The sequence below is a fragment of the Lolium perenne genome, chromosome 4 (genome assembly GCF_019359855.2).
Source record: "Lolium perenne isolate Kyuss_39 chromosome 4, Kyuss_2.0, whole genome shotgun sequence".
Classification (NCBI taxonomy): Eukaryota; Viridiplantae; Streptophyta; class Magnoliopsida; order Poales; family Poaceae; genus Lolium; species Lolium perenne.
This window is the reverse complement of record NC_067247.2, coordinates 160430897-160452385: the sequence shown is the minus strand read 5'-3', so window position 1 is coordinate 160452385 and position 21489 is coordinate 160430897. Positions and strand designations below refer to the sequence as shown.

General features: G+C 42.4%; 1 protein-coding gene across 1 annotated transcript; it reads right to left on the bottom strand.

Moving 5' to 3' along the window:
* Positions 1-1465: 1465 nt before the first annotated feature.
* On the bottom strand, positions 1466-3558 carry LOC127294322 (probable F-box protein At4g22165). The gene has a single exon (XM_051324121.2). The coding sequence runs from the start codon at positions 3116-3118 to the stop codon at positions 1646-1648; it is 1473 nt and encodes a 490-aa protein (XP_051180081.1). The 5' UTR covers positions 3119-3558; the 3' UTR covers positions 1466-1645.
* Between the last annotated feature and the right edge of the window lie 17931 nt (positions 3559-21489).

The following is a 21489-nucleotide window of genomic DNA, read 5'->3' as shown; positions in this document are numbered from 1 at the left end:
CGCTTTGATCTTCTCCGAAATTTCTCACTGCAAGCTGCAGTTCAGGGTTCCGTCTTCTGAATCCGCATTGATTTTTTTTTCCAGTTTCTGAACTAGTAAATCAGCAATTCTTCTTCCAATTTAGAGTATGTATTGATTGACTGTTTGGTTACTCATCGATTCGATGATGATGTAGGTTGCTGTACTGAATTTGTCTTGAGAACACACAAATAAATACATGGGGGATGAAAAGTAGTAGTGTTGATTTGAAGGCATTGTGGGAGAGAGCTTCAATGAAATTTTGATCCTTCAGGTTTTGCATGGGGATTTTTTTTTCTTTGAATACCCATTGCAAATATCCTGTGCCCGCCCATGAAGCCGAGGATAGGATGAGTGCCAGCCTTGCTAGCCACCGGGAGGCATACACTCACATGCTGAATCTTCGACCAACCCTGCACAAAGTGGGAGACTTGCCTTGAAGAGTTAATTCTTGATAGGCCATGCATCCATTTGTGGTCCTAGAGCGCTTCTTTGACAGAAAAAATATTTGCATCTTTCCAAGGGAAAAACATCTAGTGAGCCAGATTCTTGGATGCCACTGCAAACAGCCAGTGGTCAAACCAGAAACTTCTTCCCCCATCACCGATTTCAATCGAAGAGCAGGAGACGAATACATCACGGTCCACATTGCTGCAAGGGATAGAGCAGCCCTTCCATGGATGATCAGAAGAGTCCCACAAAGTCATCTGAACCACATCTACTTTCTAGCAGCCAATTCTCTGCAAGAAAATATGCTTGGTCACATCTTTGGCATTGAAGACTGCCCTTTGTTTTAGTGTGTTTGTACTTTTACCTGAGACATAAACATGCTTTGCTTATGCAATTTGTTTGTTTGGCTTCAAGTATCGGTAAACATAAAACTGTCTGGTATCAGCAAGAAATGTATGCCAGCTAAATATATCTAGACAATTAGCATTGATAAGCATAATTACACTAAAAGCTGTGGAGTTCAGAGGGGGTGCAAGGCGGAGGGATTAACATACCAGAGGCACCCTTATGGCTAAGGACATCTTCCTAAAGAGCATGAAACAACTGTATGAAGTACCACAGGAGCAATAGTGTAACCATATACATTGTTCTTTGATCTTCAGTTATCTTTGGATAGGGATTAGCAATTGCACTAACATGTGCCAACAATGTTAAGGGAAAGTGATGTTTTGTTCAATGGCTAGTTAATGCGAAAAGCCTAATTAAAAAATGATTCAAGAGCAATGAAAACATCAATGCAACCAAGATATCTGCATGCTGAAGAGAACCTCGAGACAATTCTACCGAATGGTTACTATGTGGCTTGTACTTGGTTATGAGGGAAAAAATCTCAAACAAACAATACTCGGTCAGAAGATGTGGTGAACACGAAAGCAATGTACGTAATGCAAAGTGGAATTCTTGTACAGTTTCATTCAGGAAAACAAATCATGTGAGATTTCCATTCCAAGTATTTGGTTCTCAAGCACATTTTTTTCATCAGATATAGCAAACAAGGTATGAACAAGAGAAAAACGGAACATGCCTCCGTTTTAATAGCATCTGCCCACACAAAAATGGTAAATTATGGTCAAGATCCCAGAATCAAGGTACATGACAGTTTCTTAAAAAAAACTACCTATTTGTACAATGACATGTTCATTACTGTAAGACTCGGTGTTATCCATATGGGACTAGGCCAGCTGCACCAAAACGGAGATGCAATTTCTTCCGTACTATCATTTTCCAAATTGAGAATACCTATATCCCGGGGAATATTCTTAGACTGCCAATTATATTCCCCACCATCTGTGAAATAGACGGAGTTTGCCTTCAGTTGAGGATACTCTTCAGCACTAAGGCACTGTGCCTGGCTACGTCCAAGAAACAACACGTGATCATGCAAGCCATTTATTTTCACAAGCCCTTTTGCTGCAATATCAATTTTATGTGACAATATTTTGTCAGTTTTCCGTATAGGCTTCTCATAACCCGCATCTAAATGTCCTGATGATTTCCTGCAAACTTCCAGCAGACCACCACATGGACCCTGAACAAAGTACAGGTGCCCCCAGTGGTCACCAATGCTGTAGTCAATCTCATCTGAAATTATATTCCTCGTGATGGTAGGACTGGTGAGATCAAAAGCATCGATTCTTCCATATCTTGTGGATGCATACAGCAGATCATCCATGTAGATGCACTGTTCATATTCCCAACCCGGTGGCAGCAAGGTCCAGTTACGATCTCCTACCCTTGCGAACGAAAGCTGACATCCTGGACCGTGGATGAGAACCACAATATAGCTTCCTGTGGACGGATCCGGAAAAACGAAGGCGCTCTTGTAGATGTGGTTACGAAGCTCGTCAGGTGGAGCATGGAATAACAATTCGCGATCAACCATTTCAGTGTCTGAGTCAGAATCATCTGGTGCATCCCACACCTCATAGTTAACAATTGTGCCTGTATTGTCAAAGATTGGAACTACAGAATCCAGGGTGATCACCGATGGGAGAGCTATCTGTTGAGCGGTGATGGCATTGACAAGGTGCAGCTCAGATTTGTCATCGGCGGTGACTAGCCAACCATGCGAGGAACCAAGGAGATACCTACTTCGGATGGGTGGATCTGGAAGAGTTAAGTTGTAGACCCTCTTCTCCGCGAGGCTGTAGAGACATGCTACGTTGTCACCAGAAGATTCAGAGGTGTAGAACAGGCAAGGCGTCTGTGGTCGTCTGTATAGCTCTGGGTGGCTGCGTAAGAAGGTATATGCGGAGCACCAGGAGGAGCAAACAGATGCTGCACGCACGAGGTCAGGGATCTCCAGGAGGGAAAAGATATCCATCAATACGTCCTGAGGCAGCTCCGGCAACAGAGTCTCAGTTGGGATCCGTGGTGAGCCTTGTCTGAATTTCTGCAGTGAATCCGGAGACAGAGCCAGCAGCTTAGGCAATGTTGTCAATCCAAACTGTCCAAAGCTCATTATCCTGGCTACGCTACAGGCCTCTCTGAATTTCTGCAGTGAACCGGGAGACAGAGCCAGCAGCTTATGCAAACTTGTCAAGCCAAAGCGTCCAAAGCTCACTATCATGGCCACGCTACAGGTCTCCATTGGAGCAGCAATTTGCAAAACCGGGCCTTTTGGAGATGAATTGCTTCCTTGTGTGGCAACCAACTGAACTTGCAATCTGAAGCTGGGAGAGAGGGCGTCTTGGCTGCCCTTAAATTATAGGAATAGATGCCTCACTAGTTGTCCGATTAGGAGAAGGGAGTCCGAATCCATGGGGGAGACACGAAACTAGTAGCAGCAGAAACTCCGGAAAATATGTAGAATCTGAATCCGACCAGTTGATTCCATGGCTGTGCAACGACCGGTCGACCGGGGAGGAAAATTACCCGCGGTCAGAAGGCAGAAGGTGGCGCCGGCGAGCTGGGCCTCCGGCGGCAGCAGTAAATTGTTTTGGATTAGCAGTGGATGGTGCTTGGTGGCCTCGCCGGTGGCGGCGGCGGCCGCGTTATGGGGACGGGATTGTGTCGCGTTTGTTCGGAGGATAGGACTATATTGCTTGGTGTAATTTCCTTATCCATATACATATCACGTAGTCGAACATGAACTCAACGATTTCTTGATTTCTTAATTACGTGACAACTTCTCACCGAACTCCCAATCTTTCAACAGCCAGCCACAACCAAAAGAAAAAAAAAAACACAGAATTTACTTTGGACATGGCCAGGAGAGGCGCGGTGATCAGTAAATTTCGATAATGAGCTATAAATAAAATTATTTCCCATTGTAGGTGAATATAGTGTCCTAACAATAAAAGTTTTTCTCCAGCAAAGAAGTTTGAATGCATAATTTTCCAATTCCAACAAAGTTCGTAACATTTACAGTTGAATAAGGAGTAGACACATATAGATAATGCATTTCTTTCAGAATTGTTTGTATGTCAATAAAGTTGTTAATTTATTTCGCAATATATGCCATAAAAGCCAATAATGAAACTATTTGCAAAAATAATCATAAATAACTATTCAGTGCATCATAAACAATGAATATACATAAGAGTGAGAAGTGTTCATTTCCTTTCCTTCGTAGCTTATTTATACTAAACTTTTATAGTTACATTCATAGCTTATTTTCTAGCACAATTGTTTTAACGACTATGTATTCTATTATTTGCACGTAGTTAAGCACATAAAAATTTGTTTCTCTTTTGCTAAACTTAAAAGTTATCTTATAACATGATTAAGATTGTTTTTTTGCTTTTTTGTCACATTGAGTATTTAAAAAGATATTGAACCTAGTCTCCTTAAATACAAAAAATGGAAAGATGGCACATCTTATTGAAAGATATTCTACTAAATGTATGAAATATATAGTGTATGTGTATAATTTTTGTGCGTGTGTGTTTTTATATTCTTAAATATCTTGGCGTGGATTTCTAATGAACACAATCTAATTTATACTAAAATTTTATAATTACATACATAGCGTATTTATACTAAACTTTTATAGTTACATACATAGCTTATTTTCTGGCACAATTGTTTTATCGTCTATGTATTCTATTATTTGTGCATAGTTAAGCACATAAAAATTTGTTTATATTTTGCTAAACTTAAAAAGTTAATTTATAACATGATTAGATTTTTTTTGCTTATTTGTCACATTGCGTATTAAAAGATCTTGAAGCTAGTCTCCTTAAATACAAAAAAATGGAAAGAGGGCACATCTTATTGAAAGATATTATACTAAATGTATGAAATATATAGTGTATGTGTATAATTTGTGTATGTGTGTTTTTTTATATTCTTAAATATCTTGGCGTGGATTTCTAATGAAGACAATCTAATGAATATCCTTGTAGTGGTAAGTTATATAACAAAAATTACAGAAACTTCTAGAATATGGATTTAACCATTCACATAGTTCTTTACAGTTTTTTGCTTAGTCAAATATCACTTACAAGTTACAATGGATTCAATAATAAGTCAAATCTGCACGATATGCATACTACTACAATATGGGCAATACTAATTGCATACATACAATTTGATTATTAGATCTTCTCACTGCAATGAGTTTGGTATCAGGTTTTCTTCCCTACCACCGGAACTTGAACTCCACCACTGGCCGTCTGTATCCCCTCGGGGGACTATACCACTTGGGGAAAAGAGAATGCGTGGCTCCGCCGAGAATCCATGCAGGGACTCCACATAGGAGGCTAAACAGGACATCTGAAGAGGCCACCTCCTCGCCCAGAATGGGGGGAATATGGCCACCATGTGCTGATCTCCAATTGGAAGCAATGATTTTTGCTACAACCACCCAAGACCGCATACAACAGCATCGGAGCACATCGCCCTCATCTCGCCACCACGTCGAAGATGAGAACACAGCATGATGTTACCTCTGAGCATGCTCAAGTCGTCACCGGTAGAGGCCTTATTGGCAGAGTAGCAAGTATCTCCCCTCCTCACCACCTCTATCTCCATCCTGAGGTGCTCTGCAGTGAGCAAATGAACCACAAGAGAGCACCGGATTCGGCCAAACGAATACGGAACCTTCCTCCCACCATGTATTTGGAACACCATAGATGCAAACACACTGTTACCTAGGACTAAATATTACCTACTACTATACACGGACGGGTCCTCACCCAGCTCGACACCTGCGACCACCAAATAAGACATGGGCTCGGGCCTGGAGAGGGTTGGGGGGATGGGGCTCAAGAGGATAAGGTTGAGAGGTGGGAGAGAGATACAATTGCTCCTCCCCTCCACCCTAACCCTAGCCGCCACCCTCTCCATCTCCCCCCCCCCCCCCCCCCGCTGCCACCGGATCCCAGCGGGGCAAAGCTCGTGAGGGGGAATGATGGTGGCGGTGGGATGTCCCTCCGTTGTGGCTCGGAGGCGTAAATTCGGTGGAGGATCTTGAGCGGGCACCTTGGTACAATGTGTGTGTGGCCAGGGCGCCGACCACGTAGTGATGTGGCCTAATCCACCTTCGACGGTGAAGGGAAGACGGTGGTACAGCTGCTGAAGTGGGTGAGGATGCCACCATCATTGGCGGCATTGTGGAGGCGATGGTGGGGGCGGCGTAGCCCTCGTTGGAGGCGTTGTGGGGGCTTCCTGGATTAGATGATGGCAACGTCTGCGTCGTCACCTGCTTGTGACGGTAAAGCACACGTCCGTTGGGAACCCCAAGAGGAAGGTATGATGAGTACAGCAGCGAGTTTTCCCTCAGTAAGAAACCAAGGTTATCGAACCAGTAGGAGATGAAGATCACATGAAGGTTGTTGGTGAAGGAGTGTAGTGCGGCGCAACACCAGGGATTCCGGCGCCAACGTGGAACCTACACATCACAATCAAAATACTTTGCCCCACCTTAACAGTGAGGTTGTCAATCTCACTGGCTTGCTGAAAACAAAGGATTAAACATATGGTGTGGAAAATGATGTTTGCTTGCAGAAAACAATGATTGCAGTAGGTTGTATGTCAGATGTAAAAGAATGGACCGGGGTCCATAGTTCACTAGTGGTATCTCTCCAATAAGATAAATAACATGTTGAGTAAACAAATTACAGTTGGGCAATTGACAAATAGAGAAGGCATAACAATGCACATACATATCATGATGACTATTATGAGATTTACTTAGGGCATTACGACAAAGAACATAGACCGCCATCCAGCATGCATCTATGCCTAAAAAGTCCACCTTCGGGTTAGCATCCGCACCCCTTCCAGTATTAAGTTGCAAGCAACAGACAATTGCATTAAGTACTGTGCGTAATGTAAACAATACAAATATCCTTAGACAAAGCATTGATGTTTTATCCCTAGTGGCAACAACACATGCACAACCTTAGAACTTTCTGTCACTGTCCCAGATTCAATGGAGGCATGAACCCACTATCTAGCATAAATAACTGTAGGGATTCGTTGCATAGAAAACAAAAAATTTCCTACCGCGAGAACGCAATCCAAGCCAAGATGCAATCTAGAAGATGGGAGCAACGAGGGGATGAACGAGACTAACCCTTGAAGATTTCCAAAGCCTATAAGAGTATGCTCTTATTGCTGCGGTAGACGATCACTTGCCGCTTGCAAAAGCGCGTAGAAGATCTTGATCACGGTGCCACAATCGGGCAGCACCTCTGTACTCGGTCACACGTTCGGTGTTGATGAAGACGACGTCCTTCTCCCCGTTCCAGCGGGCAGCGGAAGTAGTAGCTCCTCCTTGAATCCGGCAGCATGACGGCGTGGTGGCGGTGTGATACGTCTCCGACGTATCGATAATTTCTTATGTTCCATGCCACATTATTGATGTTATCTACATGTTTTATGCACACTTTATGTCATATTCGTGCATTTTCTGGAACTAACCTATTAACAAGATGCCGAAGTGCCAGTTGTTGTTTTCTGCTGTTTTTGGTTTCAGAAATCCTAGTAAGGAAATATTCTCGGAATTGGACGAAATCAAAGCCCAGGGGCCTATTTTTCCACGAAGCTTCCAGAAGTCCGAAGACGAAATGAAGAGGGGCCACGAGGCAGCCAGAGCATAGGGCGGCGCGGCCCCTGCCCTGGCCGCGCGGCCCTATGGTCTGGGCCCCTCGCGCCGCCTCTTGACCTACCCTTCCGCCTACTTAAAGCCTCCGTGACGAAACCCCCAGTACCGAGAGCCACGATACGGAAAACCTTCCAGAGACGCCGCCAACGCCGATCCCATCTCGGGGGATCCAGGAGATCGCCTCCGGCACCCTGCCGGAGAGGGGAATCATCTCCCGGAGGACTCTACGCCGCCATGGTCGCCTCCGGTGTGATGTGTGAGTAGTCTACCCCTGGACTATGGGTCCATAGCAGTAGCTAGATGGTTGTCTTCTCCCCATTGTGCTATCATTGTCGGATCTTGTGAGCTGCCTAACATGATCAAGATCATCTATCTGTAATTCTATATGTTGCGTTTGTTGGGATCCGATGAATAGAGAATACTTGTTATGTTGATTATCAAAGTTATATCTACGTGTTGTTTATGATCTTGCATGCTCTCCGTTACTAGTAGATGCTCTGGCCAAGTAGATGCTTGTAACTCCAAGAGGGAGTACTTATGCTCGATAGTGGGTTCATGCCTGCATTGACACTGGGACGATGTGACAGAAAGTTCTAAGGTTGTGTTGTGCTGTTGCCACTAGGGATAAAACATTGATGCTATGTCTAAGGATGTAGTTGTTGATTACATTACGCACCATACTTAATGCAATTGTCTGTTGCTTTGCAACTTAATACTGGAGGGGGTTCGGATGATAACCTGAAGGTGGACTTTTTAGGCATAGATGCAGTTGGATGGCGGTCTATGTACTTTGTCGTAATGCCCAATTAAATCTCACTATACTCATTGATGACCCACAAGTATAGGGGATCGCAACAGTCTTCGAGGGAAGTAAAACCCAATTTATTGATTCGACACAAGGGGAGACAAAGAACACTTGGAAGCCTTAACAGCGGAGTTGTCAATTCAGCTGCACCTGGAAACAGACTTGCTCGCAAGAGTTTATCGATATGTCAGTTTTATAGCAGTAGCAGTAGTGAAATAACAGCAGCAGAGTAACAAAGACAGCAGTAGTGATTTTAATAAACAGCAGGATTAAAATACTGTAGGCACGGGGACGGATGACGGGCGTTGCATGGATGAGAGAAACTCATGTAACAATCATAGCAGGGCATTTGCAGATAATAATAAAACGGTGTCCAAGTACAAAGCAATCAATAGGCATGTGTTCCATATATAGTTGTGCGTGCTCGCAATGAGAAACTTGCACAACATCTTTTGTCCTACCAGCCGGTGGCAGCCGGGCCTCAAGGGAAACTACTGGATATTAAGGTACTCCTTTTAATAGAATACCGGAGCAAAGCATTAACACTCCGTGAACACATGTGATCCTCACATCGCTACCATTCCCTCCGGTTGTCCCGATTTCTGTCACTTCGGGGCCATCGGTTCCGGACAACGACATGTGTATACAACTTATAGGTAAGACCATAAACAATGAATATCATGATGAAACAATAACATGTTCAGATCTGAGATCATGGCACTTGGGCCCTAGTGACAAGCATTAAGCATAACAAGTTGCAACAATATCATCAAAGTACCAATTACGGACACTAGGCACTATGCCCTAACAATCTTATGCTATTACATGACCAATCTCATCCAATCCCTACCATCCCCTTCGGCCTACAGCGGGGGAATTACTCACACATGGATGGGGGAAACATGGCTGGTTGATGTAGAGGCGTTGGCGGTGATGGCGGCGATGGTCTCCTCCAATTCCCCGTCCCGGCGGAGTGCCAGAACGGAGACTTCTGGCTCCCGCGACGGAGTTTCGCGATGTGGCGGCGTTCTGGAGGGTTTCTGGCGACTTCAACTTCTCCCCGTGCGTTTTTAGGTCGAGGCCGATAAATAGTCCGAAGGAGGGCGTCGGAGGCCGGCCGAGGGGGCCACACCACAGGGCCGCGCGGCCCCCCTGGGCCGCGCCGCCCTATGGTGTGGGGCCCTCGGGCCTCCACCTTAATCGTCCTTCCGGCTCCGTCATTATTCTGTGAAAATAGGGCCTTCGCATAAATTCCGAGGATTTCCCGAAAGTTGGATTTCTGCACAAAAACGAGACACCTAACGATTCTGCTGAAAACAGCGTTAGTTCGTGTTAGTTGCATCCAAAATACACAAATTAGAGGCAAAACAATAGCAAAAGTGTTCGGGAAAGTAGATACGTTTTGGACGTATCAACTCCCCCCAAGCTTAGCTTATTGCTTGTCCTCAAGCAATTCAGTTAACAACTGAGCGATAAAAGAACTTTCACGAACACATTTGCTCATATGATGTATATATTCTCATGCAATGGCTAATACTTAAGCAGTTCATAATGAGACACATGCAAATAAGATCATCTAACGGCTATGTCAATCATGGAGAGGTACCAACAATTAATAATAAGCATCATGAATCATGTATATAAGCAGGATTGCAATGTTCATAAGAGAGTATGATAAAGTGGTATCTCGCTTGCCTGTATTTGATTGGCAAAACATAAATGCCCGGGCACCTCTGGAGTTCATAGAAAGACTAGAAGTAGTGATTGTCAAAAGATAAATGCATCAAAGTTATACCACAATCAATCATATTTTGAGACAAGCATATTATACTAAGAATGACAGTTGTGCTCTCAAGATAGTGCTCAAAGAAATAATGGAGACACAACATAAAAGTAAAAGATTGACCCTTCGCAGAGGGAAGCAGGGATTAACATGCGCTAGAGCTTTTCATTTTTATAAAGACAGGAGTAAAATTGTTTTGAGAGGTGTCTGTTGTTGTCAACGAATGGTAATGGGTACACTAACTACCTCGCCAACCGGACTTTCAAGAGCGGCTCCCATGAATTATTGCATATTTATTTGGCACTCCTTCCAACCTTTCTTTCACAAACCATGGCTAACCGAATCCTCGGGTGCCTGCCAACAATCTCATACCATGAAGGAGTGCCTTTTTATTTTAGTTTTATTATGATGATGACACTCCCCCCAACCTTTGCTTACACAAGCCATGGCTAACCGAATCCTTCGGGTGCCGTCCAACAATCACAAACCATGGAGGAGTGTCTATTTAAGTTAATTAATTCGGGACTGGGAATCCCATTGCCAGCTCTTTTTGCAAAATTATTGGATAAGCGGATGTGCCACTAGTCCATATGAGAGTCCGTCAAAAGTAAATGACAAGGTTGAAAGCTAAACACCACATACTTCCTCATGAGCTATGAAACATAAACACAAATTGAGAAACATTTTGAAGGTTTTAAAGGTAGCGCATGAGAATTTACTTGGAATGGTTTGAAATGCCATGCATAGGTATTTATAGTGGACACTTTTGGAACAACTTGGTTTTCAGGTGTTTGGAAGCACGAGCAGCGTTCCCGCTCAGTACAAGTGAAGGCTAGCAATAGACTAGGGAGCGACAAATCAAGAGAGCAGTAACTGTCATAATCATGCTTGCGGCAAAATAAATTAACGGAGGCATAAAAGTGATACAAGAACTCTGAAGCAATATAGATCATCGAGGCTTAATTGACTTTTGTTCAGTCATATGCATGCGTGAGCATGTGCCAAGTCGATATAAATGAATTATTCAGAGGAGGATACCACAATGCCATACTTACTTATGAATAAAACAATGCAAACAAACATCCATGACATGCTACTCATATTAATAGATTGGAGCTAAACATGAGAGATCATAAACTACTAGACTTTCTCAAATAACATATACCTCACATGAACCAACTAAGCATGCTCACATGGATGAGTATATGTACAAAAACGAAAACAAATAGAGTTCATACCAGCCTCTCACCACAATCCAATTGTCGTAGATCGTCATTATTGCCTTTTCACTTGTGTAGCTTGGATAATATGAAATGAAAACCACGCTCCAGCCACCGAAGACCATTGAACTCATAAAGAACTTTACAAAACAAAGAAGAACAGCAAATATTTTTGGTGTTTTCAAATTAGAAACAAGAACAAGAGGAAACAAGCAAACAAAGCAAAATCTTTTTGGGTTTTCTTATAGCAAACTAGCAATAGCAAATAAAGCGAAACAAATGCAAGAAACCAAAGCAAACAAATGGTGAAGAGAAACAACATAAATATTTTTGGTCTTTTTGTGTTTTGGGAAAGAAACAAAACAAAAACAAGAAATAGCAAACTAAAAGAAACACATAACAGCAGGATGACAGAAATCTGCCAAAACCTGACAGCAGTACAGAAATCGATTATTACAAAAATCTTACGTTGCTCAGATCGAAAAGTGTTCAACTAATGAAAATTAGATAACAACCTGGGGAACCTGCGCAAAAATTGGCAGCTCAAAATGACGCTCTGGATATTTTTTAGGATTTTTACGGTAACATTCCAGAATCTGTTTTCAGGCAGCACTTCCCCAAATATCATCTTCCTCTCATTAGAAAACCACTCAAACGAACAAAACAAGTATGTGCAAGTATCCAGCAACCATAATATGCAAAGAATGAGTGATGCCGGTATACCTCCCCCCAAGCTTAGGCTTTTGGCCTAAGTGGAGTTTAATCCCATCGATCCCATGAGGTAGTGTCTCCGTAGTATGACGAAGATGGATCGTATTCCGGGTATGTGCTGGAAGAAGCACCCGGATACGTGACGGTGTGGTCGTAGGAGGCCCCGGCGTCCTCGGAGTCATGTTCCTTTTGGAAGTCTTTTATCTTCAAATGCTCATCCACTTCCTCCTTAGTGCACGACCATGATTGCCTGTCAATACTGAACAAACCTGGTTGGGGAAGAGGAATTTCCTTCTCATCCCCGTCAGAAAACAACATTCTATAAACCATATTATCTAAAGTAGAATCAGTAGTCACAAAATGATGACTCTTCATAGCAGTAATATCGAGTTTCCTAGGGGCCAATGGCACATCATTAGGATCAATAGGAAGACTTAGATATGTTAAAACACGCAGTGCGATAGTTCCTCCAAAAATAGGCCCCCTGGTAGTCAGGCGGCGAGCAATAAGAGCACCAAGGTGATAAGATGTCTGACCAGTAAGTGCAATATTCAAGAAAGCAAGATGGTAACTAGAAATGTTGCTAGTGTTCTCCCTACCAAGGATGCTAGTAGCAATGTAGTATGCAAAATACTTAATGGCGGGGAGTTGAATGTTCCTTATCTTGCCACGCTGAATGGTGCGACAATCATCATCGGTAATCCCTCGATAGAGCTCCAACAAGTCCCGGGGGTTGTCATCAATCCTACTTGCTGTACCTACAGGGGCAATATCCAATGCACGACAAAAATCCTCCAATTTCATAGTAACAGGATTACCATAGATCCTGAATGCAACCGTCGACTCATATTGTTTGTTGTTGAACTGGAAACTCTCGACGAAGATTTTGGTGAGCATGTAATATTGCTCCCTTTCATCTCCCACATAGGTGGTTAGCCCTGCCCTGTTGACAAGGGCGAAGAAATCCTCCAATATCCCTGCATTCCTAAGAAAATCATAGCATGGAAAAGACGAAGCATTAGGAGCCCCGTTATCCTCTTCGGGCGCGAAGCTAGGCGCGATGATGTCTTCATTGTATGATCGCCTAATCAGGGTGGCGGCCCTAGAAGGCCTCCCGGTGCTGGTTGTCCCTTTCTTGAACAACTCTCCAAAGTTGAACTTCTTCATAGCTTCTCTGAAATTTTCAACAAATGATATAAAAATTTGATTTGGTGACATATAATCAAGGGAAACTACCATAGGAACTTGCTAGAGTACTTAATCATGCATCAAAACTAGTTTCTACCACTTAGAACAAGCATGCAAGCTCACTAAACATGTTACCTACAGCAGCAAAATATTCAAGATATACTCAACCAAACAAAATTCTACTTGGATGGGTGGAGGAGTCACATACCAAGGAGCAAATGTGCCAAATTTCAGCAAGAAATCTGGGCTGAGCAAAGAGATCGAGAAATCTGGAGCTCTGGAGCAAAAACGCGCGAGAGAGGAACTTGGTACGAGTTTTTTCGGGAGAGAGAAGGTGCTGGGAGAAAGAGATGACAAAGTGGAGCAAAGGGGGGCCCACACCACATGGTGGCGCGGCCACCTCCTTGGCCGCGCCGGCCTGTGATTTGGCGCCCTCTGGTGCCCCACAGGTCATCCTCTGGTGCTCCCAGGTGCCTCGTCGAAAAATAGGACCAACGGTATAATTTTTGTGAATTTTTGAAAACTTTGAAAAATGCACATTTCGGGGTATTTAGTTTATTATTACTGGCCAGGAAAATTTTTGAAATCTTCAATTAACTAAGGAACTTTGCAAATCAAAAGTGCTACAGCAACTAGAGCAAGTGGAGGAAGAAAGATATGTTGTTTACCTCCTCTATGCATGTAAAAGGTATTTGTTAACAAGGTTGATCAAGTCTTGCCACCAAATAAATTTTACATAGCATAAGAAGAAATAAACCTCAAATCAATCATGTTACCTTGAATTGTATTGATATGGATCCAATCACGAGAGTTTGATATTCTTCTTTAGGCTCATATATAGGACAATCAATAGTTCCCACTTTGATAGTTCTCACATTAGAAATAGTATTAACTCCACACGCTTTCTCAATCTTCTTGGGAAAATAAACGGTATGCTCCCTATCATCAACATTGAAAGTAACCTTTCCTTTATTGCAATCAATAACAGCCCCTGCGGTGTTAAGAAAAGGTCTCCCAAGAATAATAGACATATTATCATCTTCAGGCATTTCCAACACAACAAAATCAGTTAATATCAAGCAGTTAGTAGTAACTTGAACAGGAACATTCTCACATATACCAACAGGAATAGCAGTAGATTTATCAGCCATTTGCAAAGATATATCAGTAGGTATCAACTTATCTAAGTAAAGTCTCTTATAAAGAGAAAAAGGCATAACACTAACACCGGCTCCCAAGTCACATAGAGCAGTTTTAACATAATTATTCTTAATAGAACAAGGAATAGTAGGTATACCTGGGTCGCCCAACTTCTTTGGAATTTTGCCATTGAAAGAGTAATTAGCAAGCATAATGGAAATTTCCTCATTGGGGATTTTCCTTTTGTTAGTAACAATATCTTTCATATATTTTGAATAAGGAGGCAATTTAATAGCATCAGTCAAAGGGATTTGCAAGAATAAAGGTTTCATCCAATCACAAAATTTATTATAGTGTTCTTCTTCCTTCGATTTTAGTTTCTTAGCAGGAAAAGGCATTTGCTTTTGCACCCAAGGTTCTCTTTCATTACCATGTTTCTCAGCAATAAAATCTTCTTTAGTGTACTTTTTATTTTTAGCATGCTTTTCAGGTTCTTCTTCAACCTCTTCTTTATCAGGAGTATCATTATTATCATTATCATGTTCATTACCACTTTCAGTTTCAGCATCGTAAATAGAAATACTATTAGGATCATTAACAGGTTCAGAGGATTCTACAACATTTTTATGTTTCTTCTTCTTTTTCTTCCTAGAATGAGCACTAGGTTCAATGTGTTGAGAATCTTGTTCAATTCTTTTGGGATGCCCTTCAGGATATAGAGGATCCTGGGTAGAGACACCACCTCTAGTTGTTACTTCATAAGCATGTTTCTCTTTAGAATTATTCCCTAACAAGTCATTTTGCACTTTAGTGAGTTGATCAATTTGAGTTTGAATCATATGGAAATGTTTAACAAGCATCTTAACATCATTGGAGGTTCTCTCCACAATATCATGCAATTCACTAATAGCTCGAGAATTTTCCATTAAATGATTCTCTACTCTCATATTAAAATTTTCTTGCTTAACAATATAATTATCAAACTCATCTAAGCATTGTGCAGGAGGTTTCGAATACGGAATATCTTCCCTAGTAAAGCGTTGAAGGGAGTTTACCTCAATCATGGATGAAGGGGGAATTATCTCACATATATCTTCTATAGGAGGTAGATTCTTCACATCTTCAGATTTAATACCTTTCTCCTTGAGAGACTTCTTGGCTTCCCTCATATCTTCATCATTCAATTTAATTAAACCCCTCTTCTTCAATATTGGAGTTGGAGTTGGTTCAGGTGTAGTCCAATCATCATGATTCTGGCTTATTTTAGCCAATAATTCTTCAGCGTCGTCTGGAGTTCTTTTCCTGAAAACACAACCAGCACAACTATCCAGGTATGCCCTAGACTCAATGGTTAGTCCACTATAAAATATATCAAGTAAATCATGCTTCTCCAAATCATGATCAGGCCGAGCTCTAATAAGAGAGCAAAATCTCGCCCAAGCCTCAGGCAATTTCTCTTCATCTCTCTGATCAAAATTATAAATTCTCTGCAAAGCAATATGTTGAGCACTAGCAGGAAAGTATTTGCGGAAGAAAACATCAAGCAATTCTTTTGGACTTTTAATAGAATTAGGTGGCAAATTATTATACCAAGTTTTAGCGTCATCCTTTAATGAGAATGGAAAGATTTTAGCAACAAAGTAAGTACGCATCTTGACATCATCAGAAAACAGGCTACTTAGAGTAGATAACTCAGTCATGTGTTCAACATCACTTTCTTTTTCAGTACCACAAAAGGGTGTTTTCTCAACAATAGCTATATGAGATAGATCAAGAGAAAAATCATAATCTTTATCCCTAATGTTTATAGGAGATGTGGCAAATTTAGGATCAGGAGACAGTTTATATCTAACAGCATGTTCTGCAAGCAACTTTTTAATTTTTCTTGCATCAGTAGTAGCATTGCATTTTTCAATAAAATCATCATTAAGCTCCACATAATCTTCATCAGATCATCACTAAAATAATCAAGTTCAGGTGAATTAACAGGTGTAGTAGCATTAGGAGTTTCAGTATTTTCAATTTGTCTAGACCTAGCAATTGTAGCATCTAGAAAAGATCCCAATGAACCACTATCATCAAGCACAGCAGAAACATTATCAATATTATGAGAGTTTTCAGATTCAGCAGAAGTACCCGCATGTGAAGCATGCGGCGGTGAAACAAGTTTATCAATCACAGATGGTGAATCAAGTGTAGCGGAGGTACTCAGAATTGTACCTTTTCTTGTAGTGGATGGTAATATGGCGATCTTAGTATCGCGAGGTTTACCCATGATGGAGAATTTGCAGCGAACAATATTAATCCAAATGAACTTCCAAATAAAGCTATGCTCCCCGGCAACGGCGCCAGAAAATAGTCTTGATGACCCACAAGTATAGGGGATCGCAACAGTCTTCGAGGGAAGTAAAACCCAATTTATTGATTCAACACAAGGGGAGACAAAGAACACTTGGAAGCCTTAACAGCGGAGTTGTCAATTCAGCTGCACCTGGAAACAGACTTGCTCGCAAGAGTTTATCGATATTAACAGTTTTATAGCGATGGCAGTAGTGAAATAACGGCAGAGTAACAAAGACAGCAGTAGTGATTTTAATAAACAGCAGGATTAAAATACTGTAGGCACGGGGACGGATGACGGGCGTTGCATGGATGAGAGAAACTCATGTAACAATCATAGCAGGGCATTTGCAGATAATAATAAAACGGTGTCCAAGTACAAAGCAATCAATAGGCATGTGTTCCATATATAGTCGTGCGTGCTCGCAATGAGAAACTTGCACAACATCTTTTGTCCTACCAGCCGGTGGCAGCCGGGCCTCAAGGGAAACTACTGGATATTAAGGTACTCCTTTTAATAGAATACCGGAGCAAAGCATTAACACTCCGTGAACACATGTGATCCTCACATCGCTACCATTCCCTCCGGTTGTCCCGATTTCTGTCACTTCGGGGCCATCGGTTCCGGACAGCGACATGTGTATACAACTTATAGGTAAGACCATAAACAATGAATATCATGATGAAACAATAACATGTTTAGATCTGAGATCATGGCACTCGGGCCCTAGTGACAAGCATTAAGCATAACAAGTTGCAACAATATCATCAAAGTACCAATTACGGACACTAGGCACTATGCCCTAACAATCTTATGCTATTACATGACCAATCTCATCCAATCCCTACCATCCCCTTCGGCCTACAGCGGGGGAATTACTCACACATGGATGGGGGAAACATGGCTGGTTGATGTAGAGGCGTTGGCGGTGATGGCGGCGATGATCTCCTCCAATTCCCCGTCCCGGCGGAGTGCCAGAACGGAGACTTCTGGCTCCCGCGACGGAGTTTCGCGATGTGGCGGCGTTACGGAGGGTTTCGGCGACTTCGACTTCTCCCCGTGCGTTTTTAGGTCGAGGCCGATAAATAGTCCGAAGGAGGGCGTCGGAGGCCGGCCGAGGGGGCCACACCAGAGGGCCGCGCGGGCCCCCCTGGGCCGCGCCGCCCTATGGTGTGGGGCCCTCGGGCCTCCACCTTAATCGTCCTTCTGGCTCCGTCATTATTCTGTGAAAATAGGGCCTTCTGCATAAATTCCGAGGATTTCCCCGAAAGTTGGATTTCTGCACAAAAACGAGACACCAGAACAGTTCTGCTGAAAACAGCGTTAGTCCGTGTTAGTTGCATCCAAAATACACAAATTAGAGGCAAAACAATAGCAAAAGTGTTCGGGAAAGTAGATACGTTTTGGACGTATCACTCATCATGATATGTATGTGCATGGTCATGCTCTCTTTATTTGTCAATTGCCCAACTGTAATTTGTTCACCCAACATGCTGTTTATCTTATGGGAGAGACACCTCTAGTGAACTGTGGACCCCGGTCCAATTCTCTTTACTGAAATACAATCTACTGCAATACTTGTTCTACTGTTTTCTGCAAACAATCATCTTCCACACAATACGGTTAATCCTTTGTTACAGCAAGCCGGTGAGATTGACAACCTCACTGTTTCGTTGGGGCAAAGTACTTTGGTTGTGTTGTGCAGGTTCCACGTTGACGCCGGAATCCCTGGTGTTGCGCCGCACTACATCCCGCCGCCATCAACCTTCAACGTGCTTCTTGACTCCTACTGGTTCGATAAACCTTGGTTTCTTACTGAGGGAAACTTGCTGCTGTATGATGTCTCCGTTCCCCCTCCTTTCCTGTAGACAGTGTTGGGCCTCCAAGAGCAGAGGTTTGTAGAACAGCAGCAAGTTTTCCCTTAAGTGGATCACCCAAGGTTTATCGAACTCAGGGAGGAAGAGGTCAAAGATATCCCTCTCATGCAACCCTGCAACCACAAAGCAAGAAGTCTCTTGTGTCCCCAACACACCTATTAGGTGCACTAGTTCGGCGAAGAGATAGTGAAATACAGGTGGTATGAATATGTATGAGCAGTAGCAACGGTGCCAGAAAATAGCTTGCTGGCGTGTAGTTGGTGGTGGTAGTATTGCAGCAGTAGTAACGCAGTAAAATAGTAAACAAGCAGTGATAGCAGTATTTAGGAACAAGGCCTAGGGATTACACTTTCACTAGTGGACACTCTCAACATTGATCACATAACAGAATAGATAAATGCATACTCTACACTTTTGTTGGATGATGAACACATTGCGTAGGATTACACGAACCCTCAATGCCGGAGTTAACAAGCTCCACAATTACTGTTCATATTTTAGTAACCTTGTAGTGTAAGATAGATCAACAGACTAAACCAAGTACTAACATAGCATGCACACTGTCACCTTCATGCATATGTAGGAGGAATAGATCACATCAATATTATCATAGCAATAGTTAACTTCGCAATCTACAAGAGATCATGATCATAGCATAAACCAAGTACTAACACGGTGCACACACTGTCACCTTTACACACGTGCAGGAGGAATAAAACTACTTTAATAACATTGCTAGAGTAGCACATAGATAAATTGTGATACAAACTCATATGAATCTCAATCATGTAAAGCAGCTCATGAGATTATTGTATTGAGGTACATGGGAGAGATGAACCACATAGCTACCGGTACAGCCCCGAGCCTCGATGGAGAATTACTCCCTCCTCATCATGGAGGCAGCGATGGCGGTGAAGATGGCGGTGAAGACGGCGGTGGAGATGGCTCCGGGGGCAATTCCCTGTCCCGGCAGGGTGCCGAAACAGAGTTCTGTCCCCCGAATTGGAGTTTCGCGATGGCGGCGGCGCCCCTGGAGTCTTTCTGGAGTTTCGTCAATTGGTGTCGAGGTTTTAGGTCACGACGGCTTAAATAGGCGAAGAGTCGGAGTCGGAGGGGCCACGGGCTGCCCAAACCATAGGGGGCGCGCCCCCCCTGGCCGCGCTGGGGTGTGGTTTGGTGGCCCTGTCCCCCTTCTCTGGCGGTTCTCGTGTGTTCTGGATGCTTCCGGGTAAAATAGGAACTTGGGCGTTGATTTCGTCCGATTCCGAGAATATTTCGTTACTAGGATTTCAGAAACCAAAAACAGCAGAAAACAGGAACTGGCACTTCGGCATCTTGTTAATAGGTTAGTTCCAGAAAATGCACGAATATGACATAAAGTGTGCATAAAACATGTAGATAACATCAATAATGTCGCATGGAACACAAGAAATTATCGATACGTCGGAGACGTATCAGCATCCCCAAGCTTAGTTCTGCTCGTCCCGAGCAGGTAAAACGATAACACAGATAATTTCTGGAGTGACATGCCATCATAATCTTGATCATACTATTTGTAAAGCATATGTAGTGAATGCAGCGATCAAAACAATGTATATGACATGAGTAAACAAGTGAATCATAAAGCAAAGACTTTTCATGAATAGTACTTCAAGACAAGCATCAATAAGTCTTGCATAAAAGTTAACTCATAAAGCAATAATTCAAAGTAAAGGCATTGAAGCAACACAATGGAAGATTAAGTTTCAGCGGTTGCTTTCAACTTGTAACATGTATATCTCATGGATATTGTCAACATAGAGTAATATAATAAGTGCAATAGGCAAATATGTAGGAATCAATGCACAGTTCACACAAGTGTTTGCTTCTTGAGGTGGAGAGAAATAGGTGAACTGACTCAACATTGAAAGTAAAAGAATGGTCCTCCATAGAGGAAAAGCATCGATTGCTATATTTGTGCTAGAGCTTTGATTTTGAAAACATGAAACAATTTTGTCAACGGTAGTAATAAAGCATATGTATCATGTAAATTATATCTTATAAGTTGCAAGCCTCATGCATAGTGTACTAATAGTGCCCGCACCTTGTCCTAATTAGCTTGGACTACCGGATCATCACAATGCACATGTTTTTACCAAGTGTCACAAAGGGGTACCTCTATGCCGCCTGTACAAAGGTCTAAGGAGAAAGCTCGCATTGGATTTCTCGCTATTGATTATTCTTCAACTTAGACATCCATACCGGGACAACATAGACAACAGATAATGGACTCCTCTTTTATGCATAAGCATGTAACAACAATTAATAATTTTCTCATTTGAGATTTGAGGATATATGTCCAAAACTGAAACTTCCACCATGGATCATGGCTTTAGTTAGCGGCCCAATGTTCTTCTCTAACAATATGCATGCTTAACCATAAGGTGGTAGATCTCTCTTACTTCAGACAAGACGAACATGCATAGCAACTCACATGAAATTCAACAAAGAATAGTTGATGGCGTCCCCAGTAAACATGGTTATCGCACAACAAGCAACTTAATAAGAGATAAAGTGCATAATTACATATTCAATACCACAATAGTTTTTAAGCTATTTGTCCCATGAGCTATATATTGCAAAGGTGAATGATGGAATTTTAAAGGTAGCACTCAAGCAATTTACTTTGGAATGGCGGAAAATACCATGTAGTAGGTAGGTATGGTGGACACAAATGGCATAGTGGTTGGCTCAAGTATTTTGGATGCATGAGAAGTATTCCCTCTCGATACAAGGTTTAGGCTAGCAAGGCTTATTTGAAACAAACACAAGGATGAACCGGTGCAGCAAAACTCACATAAAAGAC

Coding starts and splice junctions, on each gene's coding strand:
- LOC127294322 (XM_051324121.2), bottom strand. CDS start 3,118: ATGGAGACCTGTAGCGTGGCCATGATAGTGAGCTTTGGACGCTTTGGC.